This window comes from Candoia aspera, chromosome 2, assembly GCF_035149785.1.
Source record: "Candoia aspera isolate rCanAsp1 chromosome 2, rCanAsp1.hap2, whole genome shotgun sequence".
Lineage (NCBI taxonomy): Eukaryota > Metazoa > Chordata > Lepidosauria > Squamata > Boidae > Candoia > Candoia aspera.
In genome coordinates, this window is record NC_086154.1 from 151,225,661 (window position 1) to 151,238,666 (window position 13,006).

At 43.9% G+C, this 13,006-nt stretch overlaps 1 protein-coding gene across 1 annotated transcript; it reads left to right on the forward strand.

Annotated features, from left to right (window-relative positions):
• On the forward strand, positions 1-1,377 carry P2RY11 (purinergic receptor P2Y11). Its single transcript, XM_063294307.1, has one exon. The coding sequence runs from the start codon at positions 48-50 to the stop codon at positions 1,017-1,019; it is 972 nt and encodes a 323-aa protein (XP_063150377.1). The 5' UTR covers positions 1-47; the 3' UTR covers positions 1,020-1,377.
• Positions 1,378-13,006: the final 11,629 nt, after the last annotated feature.

Sequence of the window (13,006 nt, forward strand, 5' to 3'; positions counted from 1 at the left end):
AGGCGGCCACGGAAGTCTCTCGTCTGGCCCGTCCGGCTTTCTCCAGGATGGACCCAAGCTGTAGGGACAAACTGGACCACTTCCAGGAACAGTTGTGGGTCATCATAGTTCTGCAGTTCCTTTTCGCTGTGGTTGGGAACGGCTTTACCATCTACTACTTTGTGACCTGCCAACGCACCTGGCATTCCGGCATCATCTACTCCTTCAACCTGGCTCTCTGTGACCTCTTCTATGCCATATCCTTGCTGCCCTTGGCTGCTTACTATTTCCCCCCCAAGGACTGGAAGTACAACTCCTTCTTCTGCAAATTGGACCGCTTTGTCTTTTTCTTCAACTTGTACAGCAGCACCTTTTTCATCACCTGCATCAGCCTGAACCGCTACATCGCCATCGTCCACCCCTTCTTTGCCCACGAGCGCATCGAGCCCTTCCATGCCAAGCTTGTCAGCGGGGCGGTGTGGCTGCTGGCGATGGCCATCTCTGCCCCCGTCCTTCATTTCTCCTCCTTGGAAAAAAAAGACAATGCCACGCATTGCCTAGGAAGTGCTCGTGATTCAGAATTGCGTGCTTACTGGCCGTACAGCTTGTTCCTCCTGACTTTTGGCTGCGGACTGCCTTTTCTCCTGACTCTTTTCTCTTGTGTGGCCATTGTTTGTGCCATTCGACGCAGTCACGGGACCACCAGGGAGGAAAAGTGCAAAGTGAAGATACTGATTTCCACCATTGTGCTCCTCTATGCCCTCTTCTACTTGCCTTTTCACGTCCTTCGCAATATGAACCTTGCTAATCGTATGCACAGCAGGTGCAGCCTGTCCCTCGTCATCGTCTACCAAATAGCCAAGATCCTAGTTCACTTTCATGTTTGCATCCACCCATTCATCTACGCAGCCCTAGCTAAGAGCATGCCCAAATGTTGCTGCAGAGGTTTACAGCGGCAGAAGGAGCTACAAGCAAAAGAGAAGAATGTGGAACTGCGTCATTGCAACCAGCCCCCTCCTTATGGCGACCAAGGCCAGTGATGACAATATATTTGGCTACTAGTTGGAGTTGCTATTTACTGGGAAGCTGTCTACTGCAGTCCGAGTTGGAAACCTTTGGGCCTTCTTGATGCTGCTGGATTCCAGTGCCCAGAATTCCCAGCCAGCCTGGCCAGTGGCCAGAGATGCTGGAGAGTGTAATTTAGCCATATTCAGAGGGCCTCTCATCTTCCAGCCCTCCTGTGTTGCAGTGTGGCAAGGCTCAGCATTGCTGCTAAAGGGGTGGCATGTCCTTCTATACCAGCTGTTTGATGTAAGAGCAGAGTCTTAAATTAGGGAGTACAAATGCCCCCTGGCAACATATTAATTCTGCCATGTGCCTGTGACATTGCCTTCCCCAACCCATTGTGAGGAATGATGGAATGTTGTTTTTGCAATGGAAGAAAGCCTGCTTTTCCAGTAAATTGTAAAACTAAGCTTGCTTTTTCAGTAAATAGTTTTGTAAAACTAAGACCTGTGGTGCAGAGGATGTGGGGTGTGGTTGGGTGAACAGGAGACTGTTTCCCTACCTTCACAGGTGTAAAGGAAATAAGATGCTTAACCACTGCTGAAAATATGCTCAGAGACAGTTCTAGCAAGCTTTGCGGTCAAAAATGACCCGGACCTACTTGCTCCAAGGAAGCTAGCTGCCCTATAAGGGAAAGAATAAATAAGGGACTGGGGGAGGTGAAAAGTGGGGAATGGGAGATATAAACAGGGGCAGAGATTCACGTGGTGTGATCAGGCATTTCGGATAGGCTGTACACTCCTTAGCACCTATCCAGTGGGGAACAGGAGGAGGGCTTCTAACGGCCGGGATAGGGAATAAAACTGTGTGCTTTGTGTTCATGGGGTGTGCCTACTTTGCTAGCCACCCGTCCTTGCAAGAACGTATTAATAAAGTTTGCTTCTGCTGCTTCTCAAGACCTTGTCAAATTTATTCTGTGAGCTGCATTTCTCACAACTGGGGGCTTGTCCGGGATGCAAAAGTCTTCAGAGTTTGAAGCTCTGCCCTGACAGCTGAGAAGACATGTCCCACTGAGTTCAGTGGTCCTGTGCAACAAGGGTCAGTGGTCCAACATCTCCGAATGACAGAGAATCACAGGAAAATGTACTTGCGAAGTAGCAGAAGGGCATTAAGAAAAAGGAAGTAGGCATATAACCGCGGCAGCCAGGCAGACCTCGTGCACGAGCCAAGGTAAGGAAAAAGGGGACTATAAGTACTTAAGTTGGTGGTCGGGACCAGGGCAAGGAAAATTGGACTTAAGTACTTCCCTGGTGGTTGGGACATTCTGTGAGGGTGGGACCCTCGGTGAGACTTTGAAAGTGTGTGGTTGAGACATACAATGGTGTATGAAGTGAGTGTGGAGTCCGGATCTGCAATTCTGTTCTCCCGCGAGGGAAACAGTCAGAGAAGGACGAAGTGTTGGTTAGCGGGTGAAAGTCAAAGTCTTGGGTAGACAGAATGGGAAACAGGAAATCTAGGCCTAGCGGGGAGAACGGGGATTCTCCGGGAAATAAGGACACCAGGAAAGGTAGTCCGGGAAACATTCCTCCAAATAGTTCTTTAGGAATTATGTTGAAGAAGTGGAAGCATTTACCTTGTACAAGGGATAAGGATAAAGATAAGAAAATGATACAGTACTGTCGTTTTGTGTGGACTAAAGAACCCATAAAGGGGACAGCTGTCTGGTGGCCCAAGTTTGGGTCTTAGGAAGATTGGGTGAAACAAGCCCTAAACATCTATGTTAACAATAAGGAGCCTTGGCCAGAGGAGGAATCAAAATATGCTTTGTTTTTTTTTAAATCTACCAGCCTAATGATGCCTCTCAGGGCCAAAGAAACTAAAGGGAGTCAGAAAGTAAAATTTACAAAAGAAAACCATGGTGAATTATTCTGTAAAAGTATGGCCTACGTATAAATTGATTAGGGGTTTTGTTTGGCCACCATATGGAACTGACGATTTGGCTATTTAAATATTACTATAAATGAGACTAAAGTAAGAAGTGAGGAGTTTAGATATGCTGCAGCATGGTTAGGAAAACAAACCAACTCAATCATGAAATTGACAGAATGGGACCCCTTGGATGACTTGCCGCCCTACAATGTAGTGGTGACGGCGCCTCCAACAGAACCCCGGTCTAAAAAGGATAATGGAATTCCAAAGGAAACCAGAAATCTCCCAGGAGAAAATGAAGAGTTAATCAAGAAAATGGAAACTTGTTGTAGGGAAGGGACCTTTTCACCTGTCGGCCGAAGGTTCACACAGCCAGAAATCATTGCACCATTTAGACAGGTGCCCTTGGCTCCTGGTGGCGTGGGTCTGGTGAGGGTTCCCTTGTATGCAAAGGATGTTAGGAACTTCAGGAAGAAATGACAAAATTAGAGGATTGGGAGAAGAGGAAGTTGAAGTGTCACCACCACCCTACAATCCAAGCTATGGGATTGGTAGGGAAGGATGTGGGGGTTGTGGGAAAAAAAAGTGAAACCTGGGGGGACACCTACTAAATTAGAATTGAAAATTAGTAGTAGTTTTTACTTTATTTTGCTTATTTTTGAGTTTGTTTGTGTATGCACATGTATTTTGTTTGTGTGTGTGTTTTGATGTTTATTGTCTCTTTGGAAGATATCTTGGGCTGCCATAGGTGCACATTGGCCCCCAAGTTTGTTTGTTGATGGGAAAGCAACCAAAAACAGTTGCCGTGTTTATAAGTATGTTTGATTTTTATAACCGTGTATGTCTTGTTTATAAGAGAGCTGATGATTGGCAACTGTATGTGGATAGAAGGTTTGACGAAGTGTCAAAGATCGTGATTTTCTGTGGATTGGATTGATGCAAATCCACAATCCAAGGTGGCAAGATATTCAGACTTTGTTATCAGTCTTCCTGACATTGGAGGAACAGAGGAGGGTTATTGAAATAGGACCGAAAAGGGAAAAGTTGGGAGGATATTGAAAGAAAACTACAAAAGTTGGGGCGGGGGGTGCTGGCAGAGCCCATAAATGAACAGGGTGTTTGCAGGGCAACCCCAGGAGGAAGAGAGGAAGGAGAGAGAAAAAGGAAAGATGGAATGCATTGTCCTTAGTTCAAGGTTTGTGGCCCCAAAGAGGGGGAGGCAGGGGAAGTTCTTGGAAGATTGAATTGAGGAGGTGTCCCATGGAATGGCGGGCTAGGAGAATCAACGGTGACAGGCAGGGTACAGGCTGGACCCTCATCAAAGAAGAGACATTAAAGGAGAAAGTGCTCCTTGCTGAAAGGACCTGGAGAGACGCAGTATCTCTGGGGAGGGGAGTTGAACCACAATAGGCCAGTTGAGCGTGGATAGTTTCCAATAGGCTTTGGAGCGGCTAGATTCATCTTGATGGGAGCTATCGCCCTTTTAATAAAGCATTCCTTTCTCCCGGCTGAGAGGTAGGGAGGAAGAGCTTCTGTGTTCCTTTAGGGCTGCGATAGATCGCATGTGGCAACAGCCAGGGGACTGTTTTGTTAATGTTGAAGCGTTGGTGTGCGCTTTCTTTTGTGAGCATTTGTCTGTCTGAATGTGTGCGTGCATGTAAGGTTGAGAAACTGTTTTGAGTTGTGAAAAGAAAGTTTAGAAATTGTGTGAGTCTATTTCTTTGGAGGCTGAGTCTCTTTATGGTGGTAAAGGTGCAGGTTCTGGCCATGCCTGCATCCACCATTTATTCTGGTTTTGTGTGTGTGTGTGTGTGTGTGTGTGTTGTGATTTGTGTAATTTGAATGCATACTATGGGAAAGTTGAAAGGTTTTTGTTGATCCTTTCTCAGTTGTGTTTTTATTATGTGAGGTGTATGTGTGTTTTATTATTTGCCCAGTCTCACCCAAGTTCCCCTGTTCAGTCTGCCTCTTGCCTGCTTGTTACAGGCTTGAGGATTGAGATGAGGGGAGAGAAGAGCAACAGAGGGGAGGGGCAGTGCTTTCCCAGAAGATCCTTTACTCCCCCATCTTTTTAGGATTCTTCCTTTTACAATACCTTTACACACGTCAGAGACAATCTTTTAAGTTTCAGAGATGTCTCTTTCTGCAGCTGCTGCTGTTAGAAGGAAATGATTACTCCTCTTGTGAAACGGGGGGGGGGGAGAAATCTGGGCAGTTTCAGAGAAGCAATGACTCAGAGAAATTTCACCCCTTTGCTCTCACAGCTCCACTCTGCCCTACCCCTGGCATTCCAGTTTTAGAAAAAGTGTGTGTTTTTATAAATTCTATATGGATTATATGGATGAAATTTGTTAAATCTTAATCACTCCTCAACATGGCACATGATGGTAAAAACTGAAGAGAGAGAGAGGAAAAATTTTGGACAATGTATGGTTTTAGTAGAGCTTCCATGGACTGATATGATCTATCTGAATTTTGTGTTTTTGTTTTAACAATTTTGGCTATGGAAACAGTCCAAACACTAGATAAACTCTTATGTCAATGCTTTCTTTTTTTTCTAGTTTTACAAGTTTTGATTTTAGGGAAGTTATTGGGGAATTAAATATTGGCAATTGAAGTATGTAATATTGTTTTTATTGAAAAAAAATGACTTTAAGTCATTCTATATATATTAAAATTAGAGGTTTGGCTGTAAAAGTCATGACCCAATTTTTGGGATTTTGGAAAAGACTTGTTGTTTAAGCAATTGGGTCAGGTGGTGAAGAGATGGCCAGCCTGCTTACTTAGGGTGGTATTTTGCTAGGGCAGGAAAGTTAGTTTTATCCAAAGTAATGCTTAGATAAATCCAAAACTACACCTATGAATCTAGTCACATGGGACAAAATGCTTTAGGGGATTGTGTGTCTAGAGTATTTATTTGTCCTGGAATCTTTTTGAAAGCCAAACAGGTGTGTGTGTGAGATGTGTGGTATGCCAAAAGGACAACCCAAAGACCAACCAAGTTCAACTCCAGGTGAACCTCCAAAGGGGGGTGGCCCTGGGGTGAACTGTTTCTTAGAATGGGTGAAAGCCTTGCTTTATAGGCTGAAAAGACACTTGGAGAGGCTAGGACCAGAGGCAGGATTGACATGGGCACAAGCCCTTTTAGTGACAATACTAAGTCTCTGGATTGCTCCTAAGAAAAGACTAGCAGTCAGTCCATTTGAGATGGGTGACCCTATCCTGGAATTCTTAGCGGAGAAGTAAGAGACATGCATGCCATGGGGAAGAAATTTGTCTGCAAGTATTTGAAACCGTTATCTGCGCAAGTCTCCCTATCTACAGGAACACAGAGCCCTGTTGTTGGAACAGCAGGCGCATCCTTTTAAGTCTGGAAATCGAGTTAAACCAGACGGAAGGGAGTCGGCAACTGCATTGGGAGAAACCCTAAAGAAGACACTGAGATTGCCAGATACTGCCAGACACTGGACTGTGCAGCCCCAGAAAGACCAAGCTAATGCCTTGTAGTTTTGATGACCATATTAGTCCCTGGACCTGGGGAAAAAATTCACAGGGTTCAAGGGATTTCTCAATTTAGAACAATAGGGAATTTCTATTTTCATATGACAAGTGATTAGGGTACAGTTCTGAAATCCAGGCTACCTGATGGAACTACGGTTAATCCACCGGTTGCATTTGTTAGCCTTATGGGCTGGTGCCTGAGTCACAAGTGGACTGATGAACAACTATCGAGGGGGGGTGAGGAATTTAACACCTTAATAGTTTTAACTCAGAAAATAGCTTGTCAGGCTAAATATCTTAATTGCTGGTTGTATTAATAAAGTTTGCTTCTGCTGCTTCTCAAGACCTCGTCAAATTTATTCTGTGAGCTGCATTTCTCACACCATGCATGAGACAACCTTAAACTGTGGTGAGCTGTATCAATGTTAATGTTTTCTCCACAGGAACTTTCCTCCACTGTCGCTCCGTTTTTCCTCCCTGCTGAAAGAGCGGCACACAGCTGTCTTGTTGCTGCTCTGTTCCTGCTAGGCCTAATGCTGGCAAAGTAGGAAACAGCTCACTCCAGACAAGATCTAGGATTTAAACTCTGGAGACTGACAAACACCCACTTTCTCTCTGCTGGATTCCTCTATTGTGCAGTGCTTTTCTTCTGCATTGATAAGATGGCTTCTAGTTTGCAATAAAGCTTTTATCTAATAGTTCTTGAGTCCTAGCAGTTTCTGGGTTTAGCTAGTTACTGATGTCAGAGGACTGAGTAGTCTACAGTTGTGAATCAAGCCATGCCTGCATGAAGTCTGCCTGTGGACATGTAGAGGTGGGAGAGGCTGTGAGACCTGCATTTTCAGAGTTTGAGAGCATGAGTCTAGCGGTCTTCCTCAGCTGCACACCACCACCAGTCTACTGAACACAGTGGCAATCCCAAATCAGCCTTCACCATGGAATTGATCATGGTTGTCATGGGCAAAAATTACTCTCAATTGGTGCTTGCTCTCCCTGACTGGTGTATGGTTCCCTCCTAGCTGGTGACATTCAAAGGGGCAGGTGGGAAACAAAGCCAGAGGATTCTACAAAGCACTTTCCATTACCTGCCCTGCATACAATAAATCAGGACACCCCCATTAGGCAGCAAGCCAGACGAGAAGCAACATATGCAGGATGGGAACTTACGATGAGGACAACAGATGTTTATGCCTGTATAGTTTTATGCTGACTCCAGGATGGGTGGAGAGCACTTAAACCCTGCCGTGTTAAAGTGCCACTTTGCTCACTGATCCTCTGAATCAGTGTATGCATTTGAACCCAAAATCTTCTAGCTTTTTTGCACATCCACCAAGCATGATAAAATGACCCTTCTTGTTGTTCACATTTCCAATAGATTTGAAGTACCTTTATACATTCTAGATCATTTCTCTGGTGTCATATACCAACAATGCATCATTTTATAAAAGTTCTCTTTAAGATTATAACATAGTGTAAATTTCAATTCTTTCAACCACGTATTTCCCCATTGTTCCATCTGTATATTATAACCAAATTGTTTAGCCCATTTTATCATACATTTTCATTTGTTCTTCTGTTTCAAATTTCAATAGAAGTTTATACATTTTAGCAATCACATGTTCATTCTCTGTACACAATTCCGTTTCAAGTTAGTCTTATAATATTCAGTACCATAAATTCTTTTGTCTACTTTGAGTCTTTCCGATAACTGTAAATAGGAAAACCACTGACAACTATGTCCCTCTGCCATCGGTTGTTCTCTTGATTTTATTTTGTATTCCCCTTGACAGTGTGGCTAGCCATTTTTAAGAGACTTGCCTTCATGATATCACCTCACAAAACCAGGTAGTTTAATAGAGAGGACAGAAATTCAAGCTGCAGTCTTTAATCAATCAGATGGTGAACTTAACACAACTTAAACTTTTTAAAATCAATTAAAAACCATTCCCAATAAATCGTATCCTTATTTTAGCCATAAGCAAATGGAGGTGTTTGTCTATTAACATGCACTTAAAAACAATTCTTTTTAATGAGGGGACAGCCTCACAATAAATATAAAGAGGAATGTATGCAGTCTTTATATAGCCAAGAGACCAAAGACAGCCAACCACACTTGGCTAATGGCTAAAAGCTTTGTCTCTAGGCTTTTTAAAGCAGGAGCTCCCAAATTGTTAGGATCCTGCTAGCCTTAGTAACATGTTGCAACTGCATATGGAGACTTGAGTCAAAGGGCCTGTTATGCAACAGGAAAGCTGTGGGCACCACTTCCCATTCTTCAAGAGGGCCCTGGTGATGGGGATGCTCTCGCTGGGGGTTTGCTAGGCAGAAGAGCCAGCTTGCCAAGCATGGCTTTTCCCAAAAGGAAATGGTTTTCTGTGCCAGAATACATGCAGCCCCTTACTCAGAAAAAGGATCAGTGGAGAGTGGGGGCATGTGTCCCTTTGGACTTTCAGAAGATTTAGAAAAAAATCCTCATTACCGTTTAAAATTAGACAGCAACTTAACTGTATGACTACAAGATGATAGAGAAGAAAAGAGAAAAAGCAATGTGTATGTCTTGTTCAGACCACAGAACAATGACCAAATATGGGGACCATATTTTACCATTGTTCCCCACCACATTGCCCTCCCTGTGTATGCTTTGCAACTCACCTAGTATTAGCCAGTTTGGTGTAGTGGTTAAGGCACCAGGCTAGAAACTGGGAGACCGTGAGTTCTAGTCCTGCCTTAGGCACAAAGCCAGCCAGAGGACCTTGGGCCAGTCACTCTCTCCCAGCCCTAGGAAGGAGGCAAGGGCAAGCCATGTCTAAAAACCTTGCCAAGAAAACTGCAGGGACTAGTCCAGGCAGTTGTCAGGCATCAATACTGACTTGAAGGCACCAAAATAAAATAAAAAAGTATCCCCATTATATGTGCATATCCTTGGCCCCATTTCCAGCTTTTCAACTGCTGTAGAGTTTTTTCCCCAAAGGGAAAAAAGAAGTGGTATTAAGGAAATGCATGACTGCCCTTGTCAGGTTGTCCTATATGACTAAAAGGGCCTCAAAAGTTGTTTAAGAGATGATGCCAATTCTGAGTTTTGAATGTCTGTTCCAAAGCCCACACCCTCCTCTCCACCTCATCCTTCCACCACTGTGTTCCAGCTCTTCTTGGCTTTCTTGTCTCCTGCTGTTCTCTGTGGTCCTGTGAGAATGATCAGCCCAGTGTTTCTCAACCGTGGCAACTTGGAGATGTGTGGAAGTCAACTCCACACACAGCTGGCTGGGGAATTCTGGGAGTTGACATCCACACATCTGCAAGTTGCCATGGTTGAGAAACACTGGGCCTTGTGCCTGAGACATGTTTAATTGGAGCTAAATAAATAACTGTCCTCAGTTCCAGAAGTGTGTCAGGTCAAGTCTATAGTTTAATTCTGATAACGGCCCTTTGTCAGGAGGGGGTAAAGGCTGCTCCCAAAGGTTGGGGATAACCCCTGTGGGTGGAGCATCAGAACCTTCCACCTGGCCATCCATCTCTTTTGGTTATAAACATATATACTTCCTCCCCGGGGGATGAAGTGGGGATGTTCAGTATCTTTCCATCCCCCCCACAACAATACAATTCCTTTGCAGAGGCATCTACTGGGGGAGCATCGAAAAGTGAAGATGATGGCTGTAACTGTGTGATGGAAGCCCTGCCCTTTGTTAGGTGCATTGTTCACACACACACACACACACACACGGATACTGCAGTATACCTCCATACGTAGCCTAGCCCCCAAATTAATACGTTGACCAGAAATCCCAGTTTTAGGGAGACCTCATGGACAACAGGCACATCCCTCAAACCCAGGAAATGTCTCAATTTTCAGAAATCTGTCCTGGGTGATAAGTGTCAGGAGTATGTATGAAAGTATGCATACTTTCCACAGTATACATACATACATACTGAAATGTATGCATGGAAGTATACATACATACATACATACTGAAAGTATGTAGCTCCTGGGTAGCAATGTATGGAAGAAGCTGTTCTTCTAAATAGGAGGAGGTTTAGCTGTATATGGATACATAAGTACTGTAGTAACAAGTCCTTGTTGTGCTCCTGTCAAAATGCCCCTGACAGGCGGCTTTCCTTACCCAGGAAACAGGCCTTCTTGGTCACTATGTCTGTCCTCTGGTATAGCATCTCTTCAGAATGCTCCTACTTGGAGCTCATTTAAAAGGTTATTAAAAATATGGCATTCACCCCAGGCTTTGTGTTCGGGTGGGTGGCAAGCTTCTTACAGGATTATGTTAGGCTGGATGTTTTTCCAGATGCACATTGTTCTTTTTCCTTTGTTATACAGTTTCTGTTATTCTTTTCATTGTTCTAAGCCACCCAGAGCCGTTATGGGGTTGAGCGACTTTATACATTTTATATAAACAAACAGACAAACAATATTTTTAATGCCATAGGAAAGAGAACTTCTGTGCTAGCTTTTCAAATCCTCATATATCAGTTAAAAATACTTTCCCCCTTATATAAAAATGTATTATGAAGTCAGCATTAGTATTATCTGAATCCCATGCTATGAACAAGGCCTCTTTAGTCCAGGACAGTATTCTTAAGCAGCCAACAGCCTAAGCAGGTGCCTCTGGGATGATCACAAGCAAGTCATGAGATCAATGGCTTGACTCAAAAGGGTATTCCATGATCCAAGTAACAACCTTGGGGGACCAAGCCTTTGCTGTTTGACCCACCTACAGTCCAAAGCTTTCCATACTTTCTAATATGCATTGCATTTTTTGCAGTCTCTTCACAAGCCATGGTTACATGGCCATGAAACAGGATGAGAACTGTAAAAACATTATTCTAACCATCAGAGGGGAATTAGAGGTGGCTGCTATTCATTATTATAGGTCAGATGCTGTTGCTGTACCTTGACCGCCTAGCAAAGATTTTAACCATATAGGCAGTCCTTGTTTAGCGACTGCCTTATTTAGTGACAGTTCAGAGTTATGGTGGTGGTGAAAAAGTAACTTTATGACCAATTCTCACATTTACAACCTTTGCCAGTCTGTAAAGCAAAGGAAAGTTGAAGTAAGATCATAAGCATAGGCATGGTTTCACTTAGCTTTGCTTGATGACTGTTTGCCAGTCCCAATTGTGGTTGCTAAAAAAGAACTACCTGTAGTCTATTTGCTTAGGAACCCAAGGGATTATCAGGACATGTGAACGCAACCAGACTGGCAAAGCACGGAAACAGAACTGATCTCTGCCAGGATGACTTGCACTCCTTCCAGAAACATATCTGGGTCATCCTGTTAATACAATTCATTTTGGCCATTGCAGGGAACGGCATCACAATCTACTGCTTTTGGGCTTTTGAATGCACCGTGCTTTTTTCACTGCATGCATCAGCCTGACCTGTTATGTTGCTGCTTTCTACCCCTTCTTCACTCACAGTCACATGAAACTCTACCATGCCCAACTTTTGAGTGGAATGGTGTGGCTGATAGCGATGACCATCTGCTGCAGTCCTCTATTTCTCCACACTGAACCTGGTCTTAAAGAAGGAGAGCCAGTTTGGTATGGTGGTTAAGGCACCAGGCTAGAAACCAGGAGACTCTGTTAGTCCCATCTTAGGCATGAAGTCAGCTGGGCCGGTCACTCCCTCTCAACCCTAGGAAGCAGGCAATGGCAAACCACTTCTGAAATCTTGCCAAAAAAACTGCAGGGACTTGTCCAGGCAGTCACCAGGATTCAACACTGACTTGAAGACATACACACACACACAGCTTAGGAAGCACTTCTGATGAGCAACAGCCTATCTATTGGCCTTACAGCTTATTCCTATTGGCTTTTGGCTTTGGATCGCCATGCTTCATGATCAGGGTTTCCTATGGGGCCATTATTTATGCAACCCATCTCAATAGCAACATTCCAGTGCTGAAGAAGAGTAAAGTTGAGACACTCATTTCAGTGGTGACGGTACTCTAATTTTCTATTTTCCTTTCCACGTTCTGCAAAATCTGTACCTCCTCCACCACAGGGACAGAAAAGAGGACTGTAATATACAAACTACCTTCTAGATAGCCAAGATCTTGGTCCACTTTTACATTTCCATGCATCCAATAGTTTATGCTGCCCAAGCCAACAGAATACAGAGCTTCTCAGTGGTGGAACGATGCACAAGGAGAAGAGCAGGTAGAACTGAGACAGTGGAGATGACGTGCTCTTAAGGCTACCACATCAGTGATGACATATTTGCCTGGCAGTAGCTATACTATTTTGACTATCTTTCTACTATGATGTGGTGAGGCCTGATAATAACGAAAAGTGGATGTAATAATGATATAATTATTAGTTAAGGATTCTTAAGAACTGCGAGGCTGCTGCTCTCATCTCAGTCTTCTCCAGATTCCAGAGAGCAAGCTTAGTTTCTGGTGCTTACAAAAAAGGAAAGCTTCTTCTCTGATTTTATCAATTTGGGGCTAAAGGATTGCATCAGCAAGTCAAAGGAATCAGTTTCTCAGTGCTTTGGACACACACGTCTATGATGAACAATGAACCTGCAATGTTCAACCATGTGGAACCTGGAGCCACCTTCAGGGGATGCAGTCAAACATGT

Coding starts and splice junctions, on each gene's coding strand:
- P2RY11 (XM_063294307.1), top strand. CDS start 48: ATGGACCCAAGCTGTAGGGACAAACTGGACCACTTCCAGGAACAGTTG.